The sequence below is a fragment of the Muntiacus reevesi genome, chromosome 2, assembly GCF_963930625.1.
Source record: "Muntiacus reevesi chromosome 2, mMunRee1.1, whole genome shotgun sequence".
Lineage (NCBI taxonomy): Eukaryota > Metazoa > Chordata > Mammalia > Artiodactyla > Cervidae > Muntiacus > Muntiacus reevesi.
Genome location: NC_089250.1, coordinates 15817078 through 15840252, shown reverse-complemented (window position 1 = coordinate 15840252; position 23175 = coordinate 15817078). Strand labels below are relative to the sequence as shown.

The following is a 23175-nucleotide window of genomic DNA, read 5'->3' as shown; positions in this document are numbered from 1 at the left end:
CATTAATTACTGTAAAGTATTTCATTCTAAAAGAAGGAATACCAAGTGGTCTCTGGATTGGATTAGGAGCCTGGGAAATAAAAATTATTTTTTTTCCTACCATAGACAGTAAATATTTACCTTGGTTGATTCATTCAGTAATGTAACCTAACACTGCAACCTCCCAGCACTTACACTGGAAAAATTCCATTTATACAGGGAATGAAGCTGAAACAATATTTAAAAAAATCATCAGGCAAAGCACTTAGACCCAGTAAAATCTTCCCTACTAAAAAAGTACCTAAGACGTTTCAGAGAGAAGTAGTTAAATTAAATTAGGAGGGAGAATTCTGGTATCACACTTGCTTTTCTGAATCCCACTCTGTCTGATTTGCTCACACAAAAAGGGGAAAACCAAAGTGGAGTGGTTTGAGACCACAGTTCATAATTTACTACTTTTTTGTTATTACCAAGTAAAATGTTTTGAAAACCTTTTACTAAGTATCTTGCCACTAAAATATATGATTTTCAATGGAACTAAGGTGAATTAAACAAATGCTATCTTCTCTGAGGGTGACAGGGTATCAAATGACTTGTAGACATAGGTTTGCATGACAGATAAATGATAAGATGTTACAATTATACCCTGAAAACATTAGGGACATCCTGTTATTTTTCTTTTACTCTTATCAAACCAGATTGCAATAAAATCATTAACATAGCACTGCTTACCAGAGGTTCTTCATTATCAGCAACACACATCATTTTGCCATTAAATAAACTCATCCCTGATATCTGAATCAACAGGGAAAATATCCCAACTAGCACAGAGAAATTTACACCAGCATGCACTAGATAAAACGGTCACAAACCCCCAGAAAGCATGAATTCTGATGCAGCAGCTACAGTCAACATTAGTTCATTTCTAGTGAATGGTACCAAATGTCCAATATGACTGGGAAGGAAATGGAAACAAAAAATTGTAAGCTTTGAATTTTCTGTTCTCTATCGACATGAAGCCGCAAATTGGGCATTAAAACATTGACTTTGTTAACCACCACTGACTGTTTAGAAGCCATTAGGAGGTTGAATATTATGGCTGTGCAGAGTACATTTTGTCCTTTCAAAAGAAAAATCTAAGGACTAAATTTGAAAAGAGGCTCCTGGTGAGTAAAAGCTTTTCCTTTTCCATTTGCTCCTCTCGTGTGTTGCATGCATGTGTACGTGAGTTCTTTTTTTTCTCTTTACAGTCACTGCCCACCCAATCCTTTGTAGCAGCCACTGTGACCCAGTGGGGTCATTCTGATTTTCTGACCAGGGGACACACTCTCGGAGAGGTCTTTCTGTCAGCATTAATGCCAGCGCTTCTTGAAGGGCTGGCCAGCCGCTCTGGCTGCTGCAACGGGGACCGGGGGCCGGGTGAGGGGGTAGTCAGCACACCCGCCTCAAAAGCCCAAAGTCATTTTTGGCACTAAGAGCCCATCACTAGAACCTTCAGTTGAAAGGACCATTTTCAAGCAATAAAGTGATTTTGGTACAAAAGTAAACCGACTCACCCCAGGTAAAGTTTTAATATTGTGCAGTGCATTCTGGGCCTCAAGTGCAGCTTTTCTTGTATAAAATGTTACGAAACAACAACCTACAGAGAGAAATGAAAAGGTTTTAGAAATTTCTGTGAATGCTTTGCTTAGATATAATGGAGACTGGGGCGAACGAGTCAACTACTTAAAAGGATGCACAATTTAAAAATAAGGTGCACAGCAACAGTAATAACAACAGCTCAAGCATTTACCCAGCGCCTTTCATCCTAAATCATATTTATTAGCTTTTCCCCACGTTGGGGAATCAATTCATAACTGCGTACCAACTACCGGGAACCCGGGTCTTCAGGAACGGGGGTGGGAGGCTGTGGGTGAGTTGTTAATGGAACTTGTGGTGCAGTCACAGCATCAAGTGAAGTGTTTAATCACAACTACAAGAGTAGACACTTATATTAACTATAATTGTCTTAAAGGATATCTCTAGAACATCACCCTTTTAAAACACTTGCTCAACTCCGAGGCTTAGACAACTGGGTGATAAGCTGCCTAGGAGCTGAGACCATGCCCTCTTCTTTCCAATTTCCACCGCCGCACATAATGCACAGCTCCACACACAAAACATGCAATATTTGTTTGCTGAAATGAGAGACTCTATTTTAGCCAGTTGAGAAAGTGAGCTGTACGTGGTGGGCAGATGCTGAAACAGATGTTTGCACCCTCTGTGCTGAGAATGAGACATGGCCGTGGGACATCAACCACTAACCTCGTGGTTCCTCATTTCTAAGAGGAGATGGGAGTCCAGGCTGAAGGCTCCTCCAAGGGAGACCATCTCCAAACCACCTTCTCCAAACTCTTCTCCAAACCACCTCCCTCCGCCAAAGAAAACAGTCTTGAGACCTCTCATTCCTTCTGTATTCTAAAGCAAGGCTTACCCCTCCTTCAACCTGTGCCCAAAGATGCTGGTTAACATGGTTAAGTCAGATGAAGACACTGGTTAATAATCTGTTAATCAGCATAGCGTTTCTTAGCATAACCAAGTGTAGATAAAAGGGATAAAAAAACTTTGGAAATTAAAAGAAAAAGATGCTCTCTGACCTGCCTGTCTTGGATGAGTTGGGTTGAGAAAAAGAAGCAGAGAGATGCAGTCGCACTCAATTAGCTCTGATTCTTATCCTCATGCTTAGAGAGATGGGGACAGCCTTGAGAGGTCCTCAAATGCCAAGTACGGCAAGTGGCTGGAGAGAAATTCACGGCACTAAGGCATCGATTTGGGCTCTATTTAGGGGAATGATGTAAGACCATGGACAGAAAAAAGTGGCACATTTGGAGAGTAGGAAGTTGGCACCACAAACCATCAAAGGTTCCGAATCACACATTAGCAACCACTTTTCAAAACAAAAAACTCATTTGAAGGAGTAGGAGAAGATTGAAGTACTATACCACCCCTATAGCATTCTGAAATACATATAAGATGCTTCCCCCTTATTTGGAAAAAACAACAAAACTTGGAACCTTGTTGTCATATACTATTTCACTGGAGTCTACTGAGATTAAATATGCAAATCCTTCGCCTTCTGGATAAAGGAGAGTATGATCCTAGCTTTTTGGCATTTAAAAACCTCCATGTCTCCAAGGATGGGAGACTCTTCAAGTGTTTAATTTGCATGACGGGAGGAGTATGAAAATTATGAAGGGTCTTTAAAAATCACAGATGGACAGAGTGGGCCTTTATATATGAGCTTTCCACTTCAGCTATTTGACTTCCTAGACCAGAGTGCATTTGGCCATGCTGCCTGGTGGTAGATTATTTTTCCTAAACTGATCAAATTAACGTGTGATTTTCAGCTCCAATGGCATAACCTAAGCCCAGAAAAGCTATAGCAATTGCTTTAAATCAAGGAATGATTTTAAACAGCAAAGTCCAGTTCCAGCTTCTAGTATCCATTGTAATCACTTTAAGAGGAGGAAAAATACCAATTTTCTTCTATTAGACTTGATACAGAAAGAAAAACATGGAGAAAAAAATCATAAAGGAAAAGAACACATAAAAAAAGAATGTATAACCGAATTGCTATGTAGTACAGTAAAAATTCCAAAGTCTTTGACTGTGTGGATCACAATAAACTGTTGAAAATTCTGAAAGAGATGGGAATACCAGACCACCTGACCTGCCTCTTGAGAAACCTGTATGCAGGTCAGGAAGCAACAGTTAGAACTGGACATAGAACAACAGACTGGTTCCAAATCAGGAAAGGAGTACGTCAAGGCTGTGTATTGTCACCCTGCTTATTTAACTTATATGCAGAGTACATCATGAGAAATGCTGGGCTGGATGAAGTACAAGCTGGAATCAAGATTGTCGGAAGAAATATCAATAACCTCAGATATGCAGATGACACCACACTTATGGCAGAAAGCAAAGAAGAACTAAAGAGCCTCTTGTTGAAAGTGAAAGAGGAGAGTGAAAAAGTTGACTTAAAGCTCAACATTCAGAAAACTAAGATCATGGCATCTAGTCCAATCACTTCATGGCAAATAGAGGGGGAAACAGTGGAAATAGTGGCTGACTTTATTTTTCTGGGCTCCAAAATCACTGCAGATGGTGATTGCAGCCATGAAATTAAAAGACCCTTACTTCTTGGAGGGAAAGTTATGTCCAACCTAGACAGCATATTAAAAAGCAGAGACATTATTTTGCCAACAAAGGTCTGTCTAGTCAAGGCTATGATTTTTCCAGTGGTCATGTACAGATGTGAGAGTTGGACTATAAAGAAAACTGAGCACCGAAGAACTGATGCTTTTGAACTGTGGTTTGGAGAAGACTCTTGAGAGTCCCTTGGACTGCAAGGAGATCCAACCAGTCCATCCTAAGGGAAATCAGTTCTGGGTGTTCATTTGAAGGACTGATGCTGAAGCTGAAACTGTAATCCTTTTGCCACCTGATGCAAAGAAGTGACTCATTTGAAAAGACCGTGATGCTGGGAAAGACTGAGGGCAGGAGGAGAAGGGGACGACAGAGGATGAGATGGTTGGCCAGGGCATCACCGACTCAATGGACATGGGTTTGGGTGGACTCCGGGTGTTGGTGACAGACAGGGAGGCCTGGCGTGCTGCGGTTCATGGGGTCGCAAACAGTCAGACATGACTGAGTGACTGAACTGAAATGACAGCAAAAATTAACACAACATTGTAAATCACCTATATTTCAATAAAACTGAAAAGAAAAACAGAAAAAGACATCATCTCTGTCTTCTAAAAGCTTCTAACAAACAGACTCTCAGGAAGTTCTCCTTTCTCCATTTTGGGCTTGTGGGCTTGGCCTCTGGATAAGCAAGCAATGGGGATGCTCTGAACTTTGACTTCAAAACTGAAGCCTCAGAAAGGGGCAGAATCTGATGCTTTTAAGCAGGTAGATTTTAGGGGTGTGATAGTTAAAAGAGAGAAGCTTTCAGATGCAGTACAAGTCATAGAGCAGTTTGCTTGCCCGGAAAGAAGGCAATTAAGGAAGAATTTCCTAAGCAGAAGAAAAACAAATGCTAGTCCGGCCAAGTTCAGAGATAAGATGAAAAGCCAAGGTCAACCTAAAAGAACAGTGGAATGACAAGGGAGCTGAAAACGGTGACCGACATACACAGTAAGACGAAAGCAACGAGGAACAAAGAAGACATAAACTGAGGAAGACTTGTTATGGGGCCACCCCGGACCCGACGCAGTGGTCTCAGGATTAGAGTGGTCTCCACTCTTGCCTTAAACACCAAACAAAATTCCAACCACTTTCCATGGCCTGGAAGTCCACTAGGAAGGTGTAGTTCACCTGCTATTGAAGCATTAAAACACTACCCTTGAGGAAGGTGATATTTAATTGTTCCTAGCTATTTACACCTTAGTATGAATTTGGCAACTCCAAGTGCTTCCGTCTTGAATAAGGTTACTGGTGAACAGACAGTGGTTTCTGTGTTTGTTTCGCTTTGACAAAGTTTGAAGCTGATGTCTGAGCAGCATGGGATGGGGGTGAGGAGGAGCAAGAAAGCAGAGAGGAGTCTAAGGAGCGAATCCTTAGAGTTCAAATCTCGAACTCTCTCCAATTTCATGCAGGCTCCACACTGCCTGTGCAGCTGAGAGGGTGACCTCAGGGATTTGCCATGACAGACCTCTCTGTGAACGGTGCAAGCCGCTTAACTCTTCTAGTAGGTTAGCCAACAAGTCAGTTTGGGTTTTTCCGTAACATCTCAGGGAAAAACCCAAATGAACTTTTTGGTCAACCCAATACTTTAGTCCCACTGAAACAAAGACTATGGAAGAACATGCCCCCCAAAGCTCTAGTTCTAGCTGTAATACAAAGAAGAGTATCCTGGACACCACTGGTGACACGTCTCCCCTTCACTGCTCGCTGACTCTCAACCCGACAGCTCATCCCTGGGCCCCACGCACTTAGGACCTTTGAAAGAGGCAGCCTATCCCCATGTGGGCATGGCCCCCGTGGCTTGGTGACTTAGAGCTCGGGCTGAATTTCTGCCCCAGTGTGTAGCCTCAGCTGGATGCCCTCACACAATGAACAACTTGCACCAGTGTGGGGGCTCTGGGGGAAATCTCACCCCAAGACTCTTCTTTTGGTTTTGTACTTTCAGTTCCTGAATGCCTTGGTGGAAAACACCTTACTTACTCTATACCTGAGTTACTTATGCTGCATCACCTTGAAATCAATGCACAAAAACCAGGACTGCCTACCACTACTTCCTCCCTGAAAAAAAAAAAAGCCCTACCTGGACACATAGCCAAAAGGTTTCATTCAGAATAAATTTAACAGTCAAAACTATTCCTTCCCTTTCTTGGGCTAAAAAATGTCTTGCACTTCACTCCACATGCATACTAATTGATTTAATAAAAATAGCGTTTGATTAAGTTATCAGAAAATCTGCGGTAGAAATAGAGAACTCCCAATTTCAACATTCATCTCTGAGGCAGCCATTTGTGGTTTTTCCCCGATGGGACTTGAGTCTGGATGCTTCCAGAATAAGAATGTGTTTCAGAGACTCTTGCTTCTCTGAGTGCTCTCCCAGCTAAACAACCAGACTTTTTTAGCAACCAGTCACTTGATATGCTCATTAAAATCTTAAGATTCATTGACCTGGGGAAATCATTTCAACACAGGAAGGGAGAAGTATCGTTAGTATCTGCCCTGAGGTGGTGGTGATCACCATGGCAAAAGGTCGGGGGGAGACTCCAGGTCCTGGAAAACTCAGGCGGTGTAAGAGGGTGGGAATTTTCTTTCCTGCCCACCCCAACTGGATGGACAGCTGCTAAGGGAGCCACGTGGCGTGTGGACTTGCCCGTGCCAGCTGCAACTCGGGTGTGAAGCTCACTGGATTTGTCTGCAGGTCAGCTGTAACACCAGATGGCCCTGCAGTCTGATTCCGGGACAGACCTTTCTCCTCTACCAGGTTCTGCTTCCAACATCCTTGAAGGCGGGTGGTTAAACACCGACCACAGCCCAGGGCGCCCTTCAGTGGTAGCAGCTGCGATGTGCGCCCGAGGGGACCACCCTTCCCGTGTCAGCATCTCTCCTGGCACCTGCTTTCCCTGCTGCCAACGAGTGCAGAGCAAGGCTTGCTCTACATCACAGAGGCGAGGTGACCTGCCAGGGAACTCGGGGATGGGCAGGGGCGGAGGCTTCAGCCAGGCTCAGCCCTCCTGTCTCTGCTCCGGGCAGCTTCGCATTTCTCTTCTCTGCCTGTCTGACCCGGTCTCGTAAGCAATCCCACTTTATGATTCTTGCCACCTTTATCCTCTGGCTCCAGAGTTTCTGCCGGTGGCAGCAGCCAGCTTAGAAAAGATAAACCTGTTGTCCCACGCCCAGGTGATTTCAAGGCATCCCACTTTCCAAGAATTTCAACAGTTCATTGTGTTAATAAGAGCTCTGGATTCTGGAGTAAAAAATTAAAAAATTCCATCTTTTGCAGGTCTGTTTATTGGCCCTACCCCCGAACTTCGCACTGAAACTGGAAAGTGAAAGTTGCTCAGTCTTGTCCAACTCTTTGCGACCACATAGACTATACAGTCCATGGAATTCTCCAGGCCAGAATACTGGAGTGGGTAGCCTTTCCCTTCTCCAGTGGATCTTCCCAACCTAGGGATCGAACCCAGGTCTCCCACATTGCAGGCAAATTCTTCACCAGCTGAGCCACAAGGGAAGCCCTTACTCCTCACTGCTGCTGCTAAGTCGCTTCAGTCGTGTCCGACTCTTCACGACCCCATGGACTGCAGCCCACCAGGCTCCTCTGCCCATGGGATTTTCCAGGCAAGAGTACTGGAGTGGGTTGCCATTGCCTTCTCTGTACTCCTCACTAGGGTGCTTTAAATTCACAGGTGAAATGGGTTTGGGGGTAAAACCTGAGAGGTGACCCTAGAACCAAGTACTGGTGTTTCCAGTTTGTAGAGAGGCCACCAGTGACGACTCCTCACTGACCCCCATGTGCTGCTGGGTCTCTACATACCGCTGGGGGGTCACATGAGAGCTCACTGGCCATTCCTGTCTCCTGTGAATTCATTTTGCGACTCAACTGTGAGTACCTGGCTAACCCCTCAGATGGCCACTTAAGCCAGATCCATTTGGATGGGAAAGAAGGTCCAGACAGAAAGGTCCTGGGGTGCAGGCGACCAGCGTGAGGCCTCACTGCGGGCATCTCTGGATGACCAGGAGGTGGCCAGGGGGTGCTGGGCCCAGAGGGAATGAATCGGGGTGGGGCTGGGAGCTTTAGAGGGCCCCAACTCCCAGCGGTCGGCAGGTTCAGCAATGTGGCTACATATCATATGCTCAGCTTGTTAAAGCCGTGTATCATCGTATCATAACAGTGAGGTAGGATTAGACCATCTCACACCACAAGTTGGGAACGGTAATTCCCAGAGACGCCATGAGCCACGTACTCCAGATAGGGATGTTGGTGTCTGACTGACTGCCTCTCCTCAAAAACAATTTCTGCTGCCATTAAAGGTTCCCTCAGGTATTCTGCCAGCTTCACTGCTGAATAACCCGAGACACGGTGATGAGGTTTTTGCTGTTTCCAAAGATAAAGCCTCAGATGAGATGGGCCAATGGTATCTACACACACACACACGCATACGCGCACACAGACACATACATACACATACATACACATACACACACACAGCAGTAGTGTATTTAAAGCCATCAAGAAGACACTCAACTTTACTGAAAGACTTTAATTTTAAATGATCAAGTAGACTTATCCTCAAAGAAACCATCTGGGTTATCACCAATCTTTTCAAAATCACAGCTGTTTATCTTGGAAAGCTTGACTTGGAGACTTGGTAAAAATATGCTCAGGGGAAAAAAAAATGCACTGCTTATGTAGAGATAATCAGTCTATATGACGGCCTGTCCAGAGTCAAACAGCACTGAATTCACATCCTTCTGTGTGGAGGGCTGCGTAGACACTGCCCGAGAGAATGATCCTGAGATCGGATTTTTAAATTAGTTCTGCCCTGAAGAAAAGTGACCCCGTGCTTGTTAAGGAAACTTTCTCTGAGGCTACCAAACTGGGGAGGAAGGAAACTGAGGTCTGATGCTCTGAAGACACCATTTTACTAAAAGGCAGTTTCCTTCAAGTAAATTAGCTCTAAAATAAGGACAAGGTAGTCTTTTACTCTGTGTGTTTGTTTTAAAGTATCCAGGTATAGAGATGGGAAGTCAGTGAGTTGGATGGTTTGCAATTATTCAAAGAGTCACTTGTCAGCTGTAGGGTAGAAATTTCAGATCACACACCAACAGCTTCAGACTCTGAGTGACCCAGGAAGCTGGTCACTCCCCACGATTCTCCTCGAGCCACCAGCCTGGACAGACGATAAATTCTCCTTGAAAGGCTGTTCCCATAAACGCGAGAGAGAGCCTTTTAGGAACATTCCAGGCCTGACTGATAATTCTTCACTAATCTCTTAATATGGGAAATCATGGGATGTTTTCTGAAATACAAACTGTAACTTGAGGATGGAGGTGAGAAGGTGTGGCCACGCTGGTAAATAAATAAAGAGTGCGGAGCTTCTGGTTCTGTGCAAGTGGACATCTGACCCTCCAAGTCAGCTCCATGCCCAGCGTAAAAGAGGGGTCACCCACATCCTTAAGGTCATTCTGCATCTCAGTCCAGAAACCTCTATCACGGTCCAAACTCATGCAAATAAACACCTGAAAACGACCACAGAAAGATCACGTGCAGACTGAACCTTGTACTTATTTCTTTAAAAAAAAAAAAAGGGGGGGGGGGGACTAGTCCTGGCAGACAGATTCAACTCAAGCTATATTTGAATTCAAGATGGCAACAGAGTCATCATGTAGTGAATTGAAAATTCCCTTCAAGTCTGCCTTTGAATTCTAACAGGCCGACAGATCAAGAGACCGAGGCCCTGCAAGGCTAAATTAGTGAACCCTCTATGGTGTTTTTTTTTTTTTTCTTTCTGTGAATGAAGCTCTCTTTTGTCTACACATTTGCAAGCCAAGCAGGCGCCTCCTTTACACAACGGAATTGCTTACTGGGATCTTAGCTTCTTGGAGAGTCAGTTGCCAGTTTAAGTCACAAGAGGACAGGCCCCTCCTCCTGTCATTGGTTTTCTCCCTCCATCTCAGCGACTTATGTAGAGAATTTCATGCTTCTTTCAAAGTCCAAAGGTTTCCAGACTTTGTGGGGGCATCCTGTGATCTAATGAAGCTCTCTCAACCATGGGCCTTACCCCTCCCAAGATGCTTGACTTTCAGTTTATACAAAGCAGTTAAAGGCTCAAAAACCCCATCAAAAATCCCCTGAATTAAAATTTTAAAGTCAATGTAGCTTTGACCTTAAAGAAACTAGCTTTCCAGTGGTCTGGCAGGTAGCCCTCAGCATCATGAGGAAAAGGACAATGACGAAACCCCATTCTTCCAGAAGACACGGGCATTTCAGGAGGCCAACTGGTCCCCTGGGAAGTGCAGAGGGCGCACCTTCCTCAGCCAAAATCCGCCCACCAGGAAGAACTGGCACTGCAGGGTAAAAACCACACCGAAAGAACTGTTATTAACTTAGGGCCCCCACGGCCCTTGGTCTTTATTCGTTCTACTTTGTCCTCCAGACATGCTTAATTTACGTGCAAGATGGGGCACGTAATGCTACTGAGGTCACAGCGGTATTTAAAATTCAGTCCCCTGGAACCCTTCTCCACTGTTGGTGGAAATGTAAGCTGGTGTAGCCAGCATGGAAAACAGTATGGAGGTTCCTTAAAAAACTAAGACTAAAGTTATCATATGGTCCATCTATCTCACCCCTGGGCATGTATCTGGAAAACACTGGAAACTCTAATTCAAAAAGATACACGCACTCCAATATTCACAGCAGCACTGGTTACAGTAGCCAAGCCACGGAGGTAACCTGTGTCCATCAAAGATGAATGATTAAAGAAGATGTGGTACATACACACAGTGGAATAATACTCAGCCGTAAGAGAGAATGAAATGTAGCCATGCGCAGCAACACGCATGGACCTAAAGATGATCATACTGAGTGAAGTTAAATCAGACAAAGGCAAATATTACATGATACCATTTATGTGTGAACTCTAAAAAATAATGGAAATGAATTTATTTACAAAAACAGAAACAGACTCACAGACATAGCAAACAAATTGATGGTTACCAAAGGGGAAAGGTGTAGGGGAGATATAAATTAGGAATATAGGACTAACAGATACACACCAATACATACACACACACACACACACATAATATATTAAAGAGGATCTACTGTATAGTACAGGGAACTATATCCAACATCTTGCATTAATAACCTATAATGGAAAAGAATCTGAAAAAGAATCTATGAACTCTGTCAGTCTATCTACCTGTCTGTCCATCCCATCCATCCATCTATCATCCACCATATGATCTGTGGATCTATATATGTATCTATCTATCTGGATCACTTTGCTATATACCTGAAACTAACAAAGTACTGTAAAAATCAACTATAGCTCAATAAAAGAATTACAAAACTCAGTCCTCTGGCTGGTAGACACATTTATGTATTTCAGAGTATGATTTCCTCAAGGTGGCTCATCTGAACTGCTGCACCAAGGTGGTTGTAATAACATCAACTAAGATACAAAGGAAAAGAATTTTAAAGAGAGCAAAGCAGAAATTCCTTATGGGAAGCACCTGTATGAAGATGAAAGAGTTTAGTATCCTATTTTCTTTTTTTTGCTTTAAACGCAAAAGTAAGAAAAATAAAACTAGAGGAAGTCAGTGCATCATCTTTCTGATTCCACAGAATCACAGAATTTTACTATTAAGAGTTAACTCGAGTCACCCAACTCTCCAGCTCCCTTCTATCTCAGGTGAGCCAACTGCCCACAATCACACAAGAGGCTCAGAACAAAGCCTAAGTCATCCACATCATTAGTGGTAGACAACAGCCTTCAAAGTTAATGCCGTCACAGAAGCACCCTCCACAAAGCAGTCCTGGTAGGTTTCGCTTTCCTCTGAAAGATCCCAGAACTGCTTCAAACTCCTCCCACGTCACCGAAAATGTCTTTTTATACCTGAAATCTCTCTTGTTTTAAACTAGTGGTCTCCTAGGACAAGCCACTGTCTCCCCTCTCTATCTAAAAGTGAAACTCCAGAGCAAGAATAACAGCTCCCCCCAACACAAATGCCACATCCTGCACAAGTCAACTTTTAATGAAACTGTGTCCAGTTAGCTCAGGTTTATAGAATTTGACATAACAGGCACCCTGATGTAAAAAGTAATGCCATTTGGCCACCACCTAGGGAGCAGAGACAGAGCCATCATTCTGCTTTCAGTACTTGAATTATGTGGACACCACTGTCTGGCTCACCAACTGCAATCCCAGGGAATCCCCTGGGAATTTCTCTGACACAGCAAAAGCTGTGCCTATGACTTGTGGCTGCCTGGGGCAGGGATCTGATGTTCCCTCCAAGAACCCTGGCTCCTGTACCCAGCAGGAGGACTCCGAGACAGTACATCAGAGCCAACTTTTCAACCAAGGAGACACTGATGCTCTCACCAGGCTCCGTGCAACCCCCACCCTGAGAGTCTGCACCTGACACCTGGGCCACACTCACTTAACTGGCCACAGGATCAAGGCTACGACCAGCCTCCCTCAGCTGGGGGACTTTTCTTGGAGGAACCATCTCCTGATTCTCCCATGGCTCTGTTAAGTCAGGCAGCCTTTCTAAATCTTCTGCCAGGAAAATGGAGGTTTTTTGTTTGTCTGTTTGTTTTAATCTAGATTAAATCTAGCACATTTTTAAGCCTCTTGGGAAAGCAAGGAGGGATGTGCCAGGCTCTGCACAGACTGCAACCATTCCTCACCCATTATGATGTAAATCCCAACAACTGCAGGACACATGGAAAAGATGCAAAGGGCAAAACTGGGATCTGCTGTTTCCGCCTTCCCCAGGCCTCTGAAATAAACCACTGAGGTTAAAGCATTTCAGTGTCATAGCTGTAAACGTATTTGGAGAACTTTATGTCACCCCTTTTCCTGGATGGGACAATCACTGCAAATCATGTTCCTTAAAGGCTTGCATTCTGCTCTAACCATCGGGGGGGTGAGTTTATGGTGACCTGCGTCTTTGTCAGGCTTCCCAGGTGGTGTTAGTGGTAAAGAATCCACCTGCCAATGCAGGAGATGTAAGAGACACAGGTTCAATCCCTGAGTCGGGACGATCCCCTGGAGGAGGAAACGACAACCCACTCCAGTATTCTTGCCTGGAGAATTCCACAGACAGAGGCACCTGGAGGGCTGACAGTCCATGGGGTTGCAAAGAGTCGGACACGACTGAGTGTGTACACACACGTGTCTGTCAAGGAGCCGTGGGGACAGAATGGAGAAAGCAAGCAGTCTCCTTTGTTAAGAAATACAAGAGAGTAAGCAACCTGTGAATTTGATTAATTTGTGTTTTTTAAATGTTAATCCTAGAGTGTGGAAGTGGCCTATATATTCTCCCCTCAAGGTAAGAAAAATAACTTTGGGATGAATATGACAAGACAACAAGAAGGCCATATAGTGGTCCAGCCCCCAATCCCTGGGCTGGTCAGTCCCTTACCAGTCTGGGTGGCTGAGAGGGTCCCAGGGGGCCATGGCAACAAATGCTTCTTCTCCAAGGGGCCAGAGGACAGAGCAAGGCCTCAGGCTCAGTTAACCAAGACACCCCCACATCGATTAATCTGGAAGGAGTCCCAGGGTTAAGTGTGGTAGGAGGTAGTTCCATCTTGAGTCCAATTAAAAAAGGATTTCAGTTTCAAAAGCACTGAGGGACCTCATTAAAAAGTTTTTAATATAAGGTTATTGGGTACATACATTCTCTTGGGGACAGGACGGCATTATGATTAGTCTGGTTGTGATGACAGTAGGTTACAATCACATCCATCTTCCTGCGATTCCCAGTTCAGCACACTAGGCCATATGATGCAGGCCTGACCACTGTCTTAAGTCTCAATTTCATGATCCTGCTTGGATGGTGGGGCAACCTGTATCTGCCAAGTCTACACGTACTAACCCCTTATGTCACCTGGAATAAAATACAGTTCGGCAATTACTAGCAGCATCACTGATGAAAACTTATGGCCCTGTTTTAGGTGGGGCTGGCTCTTAGAAGAACTTTTTAATCCAGAGGAGAAGCAAGGTACTTTTTCTCTTATGGAGGGGGTGAGGGAAGTCATATTGACTTCCTCATTCTGGTCTTTGGGGGTCATGTTGACTTAAGGAAAGATCTGACCTTATTTCAGATTTTCTTCCTGTGGCAGATGGCTCCGGAGAGCTGATATTTATGGCCACTGTAACCGCTTAGCCCACTCCCACAATAACGAAGGCATCTTTCATGTGCATGCAGATCAGGGAGGGAGACATTTTTATGAACTGCCTGGGGCAGTGGAAATCATATACGCAATGCACTTTTGTAGCCAATTGTATAAATTGATGTTCTAGCAATAACAAGCAAGCAGCCCTGATCCCAGAGTTCTCAGGGCAGAGACTAAGACAAGTTCCAAAAGTGGCTGTGGATAGTCCCCTTCGCTCTGCTCATAGAGCTTCGCTGAGTAACAAAATCATCCTTTACCAGCGCTTCAGACAGACTGGGGGTTGGACACATTTCTCTAAGTCTCTTTTCTTTACTTATAAAATGGCCTGAGTAACAGCAGCTCTGTCCTAGGGTTATTATATTAAAAAAGGCAATTTATGAAAATGTATATATAACACAGATCCTGGTATATACAACTGATGTGGTTAAATAAATGTCAGAGATGACTGCCCACTGTAAATTGGTTATGTTCCTCCATAGAGCCCCTGGCCCACACGGACCCTGTGCAGGTTTCCCACGAGGCAGATGAGGGACACTCAGCATCGCCCTGATGATTTAATACACACTCCCCAACCCTGAGGCACAGAAAGCAGCATTCCCATGCCAGCCATGCCAACACGTGGCTCTCCACCAGCCTCCGGATGGAAGGGGAGCAAGCCAGCCTCTTTGATAAGTGATGACCCCACACCCTGTAACTAGGCTTGGAATTGATTTTGTTGTCTTGCTTTCTGGAGTAATTACTCGGAACTGGCCAAGAGCACCCATTTGCATGGCTCTCGAGGAACCTGGACATCTATTTACATGGCTTCTGAGCAAGTCGATCCATTTTAATAGAATCATTTTGAGGACTTTTCCTATATAGGGTACCACAGAATTTCCTCCAGCGCTATGGTTGGCGGTGCTCCCTCAAGAGGCAAAAATTCCCTAAGACAGTGAACTTTTAGAAACGAGACCTGTGGCTGTCTAATGAGCACGCCTGGGTTTCCTTCCTGAAAAAGGAGCCAAAGCACAGACCTGCCCTTTCTCTGTATTTGACAACAACAAGGGAGGGAAAATAAAAAAAAAAAAAAAAAAAAGAAGCAGTGACACTGGGCTCTGCACGAAGAAGTGGGGTTCTAAATGTCAGAGTCAGGAGAGCAGAGAGGGGGACCATGTCAGGAGGACTGCAGGTACATTAGGTACCCCCTGAGAAAAGGGGTTCCCAGCAGCGGGATTTCATTTTGAGAGTCACCATCACACAATAAAACACAAGAAAAAAGAAAATCACTGCCTGCTTGATGAACCGCTGTCTCCTACAGTGGTTCAGCTATTACTTATATCTGCCGTCTAGGACCATCCTGAAGGGCAAGGAGCCACGCTGAAGGCTCCCTGGTCCCCTTCACGAGGCTCGACAGGAAGTTGGGCTTGTAGGTGCTTCTGAAATACTGATGGATCGACTGTCCTCAGGGCCTTTCCCCATCTGCTTGCCCCTCAGCCATACGGTTACTTTCAGACATCATCTGCCAGGAGTCTTTCTGATACAGGCTACTGGTGATTAAAGACGGTCCCGGCGGTACTCCTGAATCCATTTTCTGACAAATGACCCTGTATACCTGGCCAGTTTCTGACCTAAGATAGGTCTGATGGTCAGGTGAAACAGATTTCACTGGGTTCGTTTAGCAAGTTCATATATACACAATACTAAGCTCCAAACTGGGCACGCAGAAAACACGAAGGAACAGTCTCAGCTTGCTTTCTTCCTTCTACTTCCTGATATCATTCTGGGGGTACCATGAGGGCTTTTCCCACATCTAGGGTAATCAAGAACTCATCACCTAAGTGGGGACACTTTGGCAAGTGGAAGGGGAACTGTCAGTTATTATTCTGGGACAACAGGTGAAAATTGGGCTGGTGCAGACAAACCCTAGGCACCCTCTCCACCAGGCTGTCTCCCAACTCTGCCCCTTCTCCTTCAAGCTGCATCCTTATGACTTGAAGCTCAGATCTGTATTAAAACAAAATTCCCTTAGAAGAAACGACACTGCGATCTATTAAACCAACCTCTGACTACAAGCTTTGATAAGAGTTTATGCAGTGAGAATGTTGTGAATGGGGCATGAATTAGTGTCATGGAAAATACACAGTGACCAGGGGGAAGAAACTTCACTTATGTTGTAATTTTGACACGGGTTGGTCCAGATCTGACTGTGATCCAGTTTAAGTCCTGGACTGGAGAGCAGAAAGGGGTCATAGGAATCATCTAAGTCCCTATTGCCAGCACCGGGTCTGGCAAAAGAAACCGGGGCACAGAGAGAAAGTATTTGGATTGGCAAAGCCTGAACCCCAAACTCACTCCTGACAAAGACCTAGAGATGATCATACCAAGTGAAGTAAGTCAGACAAAAACAAATGCATATATTACTTATATGTGGACTCTAAAATATGATACAAATGAACTTATTTAGAAAAGAGAAACAGATTCACAGACATAGAAAGCAAAGGACTACCAAAGGGGAAAGGTGGGGAAGAGGGATAAATTAGGAGTATGGGATTAACAGATATATACTATTACATACAAAATAGATGAGCAACAAGGACCTGTCATATAGCACAGGGAGCTATACTCAGTATCTTGTAGTAACCTATAAAGAAAAAGAATCTGAAAGTGTGTGTGTGTGTGTGTGTGTGTGTAACTGAATCACTTTGCTATACCCCTGAAACCAACGCAGCACTGTAAGTCAACTCTACTTCAATAAAAGTGTTATGAAAAGGAAAAAAAAAAAAAAACCATCATGCTTCCTTATTGCTCTAAATCTCAACCTAGATAAATACTGAGCATGGCTTTCCATTTGTCAGGAAATTAAATAAGTATAACTGATGATGGATACAAGAAAAATATAATACACGGTCCCTGGACTTGATGTGTTTAATATTTAGCTACAGAGTTAACTGCTCATTCCTGAGCAGGTAGAGAGAAGATTCATCTTCTTTGCCAGGGAGTCTCTCCCTAGAAAACCTCAGAGGGAAAAGTGAAATATTGCCTTGATTTCAAGATGATGGAAAACTCTACATACTGCACGCTGATCAGCAGTCACTGGGCTTCACTCAAGAGCAACACACCAGCTACTTGCCTTCCCCATGCTGCACAGATGCTGAAGCAATATTTGATCTAAGAACTTTCATTTTTCTCAATCACTGCCCAATGATACTTATTCTTCTGTTAAACCTTTAGAAAAAGGAGAAAGGAAATAATACCCCGCTGGCTCCCATTCCAGTCTCCGATGACTGGATGAAGACGGATTTCCAAGTCTTTAGTCCCTTTTGAACGGAAGGGCTTCTGCTCATCTGGATTTCAGACAAACACAAACGATATTTAAGATGGGGGTGGGAAGAAAGGCAAGTTGTGAAACACTCTGCAAGGAGCTAAAAGGCTCTAGGCAACAAAAATCACTGTACAGAGAAGCCTCTCCTCCCTAATCGTGCAGATAACAAATGATAATAACACTGCTTTGTAGTTACAAGAGAGATGTTCTTCCACCACTAAGGGTCTCATAGTCAGCTCTCAATTTTATTGTATCATGACCAGATCAATAACTCAAGCGATCTAAAACAGTGGCTGTCACAAATATCTTTTCATTATTGTCCTGGAATACTTTTTATGTTAGTGAGAGGACAAGTTGTTGTCTTTCAGTTGCTAAGTTTGTCTGACTCTCTGCGACTCCATGGACTGCAGCATGCCAGGCTCCTCTGTCCTTCACTATCTCCAGGAGTTTGCTCAGATTCATATCCATTGAATCGGTGATGCTATCTAACACCTCATCCTCTGTTGCTCCCTTCTCCTCTTGCCCGCTATCCTTCCCAGCATCAGGGTCTTTTCCAGTGGGCTGGCTCTTCGTGTTGGTGGCCAAAGTATTGGAGCTGCAGCATCAGTCCTTCCAATGAATATTCAGGGCTGATCTCCTTTAGGATGGACTGGTTTGATCTCCCTGCAGTCCAAGGGACTCTCAAGAGTCTTCTCCAGCACCACAATTTGAAAGGACAAGCTACCTTCCTGGATATAACTGTCTTAGGCTAATCTTACAGTTGGTTTCAACTTGTTCAAAGGGACATGATCTACATCAGTGCTGCGGAGCGTGGAGAAGGCAGTCTAGGGTTCAAACGCACCATGGAAAGTACTCGGTGGAACTCCCCACACCTGTGGTATTCTCCTGGAACATTCAGAAGTCTGAGTGGAGCAGCTTTCCAGTCTTCATTTCTGGACTGAGGTCACTGATAAATAATTCAACCACTACCTGTCAAATATATTTATACTTTTAATTTCCATGATGGCAGGTTTCTATAAAGGATTCAAACATCACAAGAGGGGCGAAATCCTAGGAGTTCTTTCCTTGTCAATCTTATACACTGAATTATGTGTTAAAGACCTGTCATAAACGGATATATTCCAAGTATCTATATAAACCATAGAAGAAGTGTGTCTGAACAACTGGTGAACTTGATCAACTAAGGGAGTGTTAGTCACTCAGTCGTGTCTGACTCCTTGTGACCCAGTGGACTGTAGCCCATCAGGCTCCTCTGCCCATGGAATTCTCTAGGCCAGAATACTGGAGTGGGTTGCCATTTCCTTCTCGCAACTATGGGAAGCAGTCAGCTCATTCGAAGAAAAATTCAGGTTGGACAGGTGTGTAAGTAGTAAACAGAAGAGTCACTGTATAATCTAGTCTACACAGCAAGGCCTGTGGCTAAACCTGAAGACTAAAGACGTTTAAACCAGGGTGCCAGGGACTGGGTTTAGCACCACTCCTGGTAGCTCAAATGGTAAATAATCTGCTGCAGTGAGGGAGCCCTGGGTTCGATCCCTGGGTTGGGAAGATCCCCTGGAAAAGGGCATGGCTACCTACCTCCAGTATTCCTGCCTGGAGGATTCCGTGGACAGAGGAGCCTGGCGGGCTACAGTCCATGGGGTCTCAAAGAGTGGGACACGACTGAGCGACTAACACTTTCACTTTCACATAACATAGCATTCTCAAGCCTAAGACTGCAACAGGGACTTCCCTGGTGGTCCAGGGTTAAGACTCTGACTTCCAATGCAGGGCGTGTGGGTTTGATTCCTGGTTGGGCAGCTAAGGTCCCAAGTGCCTCAAGGCCAAAAAACCAGAACATAAAAAACAGAAACCATGTTGTAACAAATTCAATTAAAGACCTTAAAAATAGTCCACTTCAAAATAATCTTAAAAAGAAAAAGACTGCAACAAATGTTCAAAGTACGTTTCCCACTATCCAATTACATCTTAAGACAGTGTTTCTCAAGCCTTCCTGAAGATAATAATCACTTGCTTATAAATTCCTTGGAACTAACCCAGGTCCTGGGATCAGTTTTTTCAGGGCCAAGGCCTGGTCAGCTGTAAAGTGTCCCCAATGATTCTTATCCTCTAGGAAGCCTGGGACAGAGATCACCAGCTGCCAACCAAATCCATCCTCTCCTCCCGTGGGGACAGGCCTGCAGTGGAGGGCATGGTGAGCCCAGGTGGGCTGGCTTCTTGCCACGTGACAAAGCACAGAGTCTAAAGGCATGTGAGTGGAGTGTTACTTGCTGCTCCAGGGCTTTTAACAGAGCAGATGGAGGTCTTCCGCATTTTCTTCCTTTACTTCTGGATGGAGGCACACGGCCAAAAAAAAAAAAATAAAGAGGGTATTCTCACCACAAAACCGTCAGTTACAGGTTGAGAGGCACCGTCACTTTATTTACCTGCTTTTTCAATAACAGCGGCAGCAACAGCAAACCCAAACCAATGGAAAGGCCAGCACACGAGGTGAAGATGCTGGTTCCCTGTGTCACCACCACCCCAGAACTCCCAGAAAGGGTTCCTGACACGAGCAAGAAAGAAAACTGCCTATAGAGTCTGAAATCCCAATACTGTTTCAGGCCTGTGAGAGCAGTTCAGCCTCTTCTAATGGTAGAAAAATACATGTGTGGGAAGATAACTGACACGTGGACAATCACGTTACTGCTCTTTGTCCTGCACTTTCACACATTCTCGAGGTCCTGACCAACGTGGCCATGTTAAAAACACACCAGAAGGGCGGAAATGAATATAGGTTAGAATTTGGTTCCAGAAAATGAGAAGTTGGTGGATGGCTACAGAAAAATCAGATAGACACAGTGAATGATGCATTTAAACTCATATCTAATAGTTTTGTGGTGAGACTACCCTTTTTCTTTTTAATTTAAATTAAATCACTTACTAAAATTGACTAGACTGAATGGAGAATGCAACTCTTGATAAGCAAGTCTATCTGCATTTCAACCCACATCAGTAAACAATTTCTAAGTTCATCTGCTTCTATGGTGAGATTTAGTTCATAAATACAAATTTTTTTTTTTTTGTCTTCTCTTTCCATCTTTGCTCTTTTTTCTTTTTGTTACTGCTTTTCAAAGCACTGATCCCACAATGCAGGTTTGTGCCCTACTCCCTCCTTTAGATGCTAGTGGTAAAGAACCCACCTGCCAATGCAGGAGACATAAGAGACATGGGTTCAATCCCTGGGTTGGGACACTCCCCTGGAGGACGGCATGGCAACCCACTCCAGTATTCCGGCCTGGAGAATTCCACGGACAGAGGAGCCTGGAGGGCTACAGTCCATGGGGTCACAAAGAGTCAGAAACTACTAAAGCGACTTGGCTTGCAGCCTTCCCCAACTGCTTCTCGAACCTATTAGCATCTCAAGTGGGTCTGGGGCCCAGGAAGGGCCCGCTGTGCAGATGGGTACAGAAATCTGACCTGGAAAGGTCTCGAGGAGTCTGGACCAAGTTGGCAGAAGAAAAAAGACAATCTCCTGTAACCATTTTCCTGTGTTAGCTACAGGAGAGCAAGCAGTGTCTCTAAGTCCTTTCAGCGCCTAGGCAGATCTGCAATTACTTTACATGCCTCCAAAAAACCCATGAAAATAAGCACATGCCCAAGTAAAACTGAACATACAATATCAAGGTGTAGGTTATGAAAATCTAGGGGTATTTCAAAAATTTAATAAAATCACCTTTTTATCCCCGTTGGTTGAGAGTTCATATAAATCTAAATCAGGATATAGAATACTAAGTGTCTTTGCCTAATAAGATGCTTTGACGCCTAAGTCTTAACATTGTGATACAGGAACCAAGAAAAATGAACACTTGGAATGGAGGTGAGGGTGATGTTGACTGAGAGAGATACACCTACATATGAATATGACTACTAAACAGTTTGTGGCCAGCATGACAATCATACAGGCTAACTGGTTCTTGCAAACTATTTGCAAAACTTCTAGAGTGGCCCTAAAGAGGTCATGTGCTTCCTTAAAACTCTCATATGACTGCCGAGGTGAGAGCTGGGAAGTACTGATGTTATTTGAACATCATTCATTGTCTCCCACCATAGCGAGAAACCTGGAGGGTCCCTCAAAACCTGTCCCTGGAAGACCTGCCCTAAACTACATTCTCTAGAACATACCTCTCATGACCCAGTTTCCAGACATTTACGCCAGGGTACCTCTGGGTAAGACTGTGCTGGAACGCTCCCAGGTGAGAAATGCGGGCCATCCAATCAGCATGCATCTGGGAGCCTGAGGACTCTGGCTTTATCTCACCAGAGTTCATCATATCCCTTATTCTATGCCTTCCTCAGAACTGCTTCAGGGAAGCCATGCATAGATTGCAGAGAGAGTTAAAAAAATTCTGAATCCCAAGTCATCAAGGCTAACTTTTTGCCTGTCATCAGCTTTTCAATTATTGATGGCTTCTTCTCCTAACAGACAACCTATGGTTTTTCCAGTACGGTTGTGAGAGCTGGACCATAAAGAAGGCTGAGCACTGAAGAATTGATGGTTTCAAATTGTGGAGCTGGAGAAGACTCTTGAGAGTCCCATGGACAGCAAGGAGGTCAAATCAGTCAATCATGAAGGAAATCAACCCTGAATATTCATTGGAAGGACTGATGCTAAAGCTCCAATACTTTGGCCACCTGATGTGAAGGGCTGACTTACTGGAAAAGACCCTGATGCTGGGAAAGAATGAAGGCAAAATGAGAAGGGGGCAATAGAGGAAGAAATGGTTACATATCATCCCCAAATCAAGGGACGTGAATCTGAGCAAACGACAGGAGACACTGGAGAACAAGGGGGCCTGGTGTTCTACAGTTGATGGGGTTGCAAAGAGTTGAATACAACTTAGTGACTGAATAACAACAGGCAAGCTGAGTGGAGTCTAGAGGGCCTGCTCTTAACTGTGATTAGAAGTGGACTCAGCGTAATTAGATATATGTTTCAAGAGAAGATGTACTCAGGAGAGGAGGGGAGCAGGGATCATCAACCCTCTTTCCAGGTCCGATCTGTCCAATGCAGACTCTAGACGGTGCAGTAGTATATAGGCTGGTTCTGTTCACAAGCCTGTCATGTACTTTTTATTTTAAAAAATTTCTGGCTGCATTATGTGGCATGTGGACTCTTAGTTCCCTGACCGGGGATTGAACCTGTGTCCCCCTGCACTGGAAGCGGGGAGCTTTCCTTGACACATGCTTCTGATGTGTCTAATCGGGGGGCAATGAACTGGGGAACTGAGTTGAAGCAATGGCGGAAGTAGTGTTTGGCTGGAGGGACTGGAGTCTGCTTGGGAGTGACTTACTGTATATTAAAGAGGCAGAGGAGAGGCAAACAGGTGAGGAGCAACTGTATCAGGAAGTGTAAATCATCACAGAAACAAACAGGAAGCATCTTGTACTGCTGTCTTAGCCAAAAAGCTTCTCACTGTCCCCCATTGAAGAGGCTGGTGCCAGAGAGAAT

General features: G+C 44.4%; 1 protein-coding gene across 7 annotated transcripts in view; it reads right to left on the bottom strand.

The window, feature by feature from the left end:
- CELF2 (CUGBP Elav-like family member 2) overlaps nucleotides 1-23175 on the bottom strand; it is a 545942-nt gene that overhangs the window by 101216 nt on the left and 421551 nt on the right. For all 7 annotated transcript variants that reach the window (XM_065920970.1, XM_065920969.1, XM_065920972.1 and 4 more), the window contains one exon: nucleotides 1536-1618. In XM_065920970.1, the coding sequence (XP_065777042.1) occupies nucleotides 1536-1618 (83 nt within the window). The remainder of the gene's footprint in view (nucleotides 1-1535; nucleotides 1619-23175) is intronic.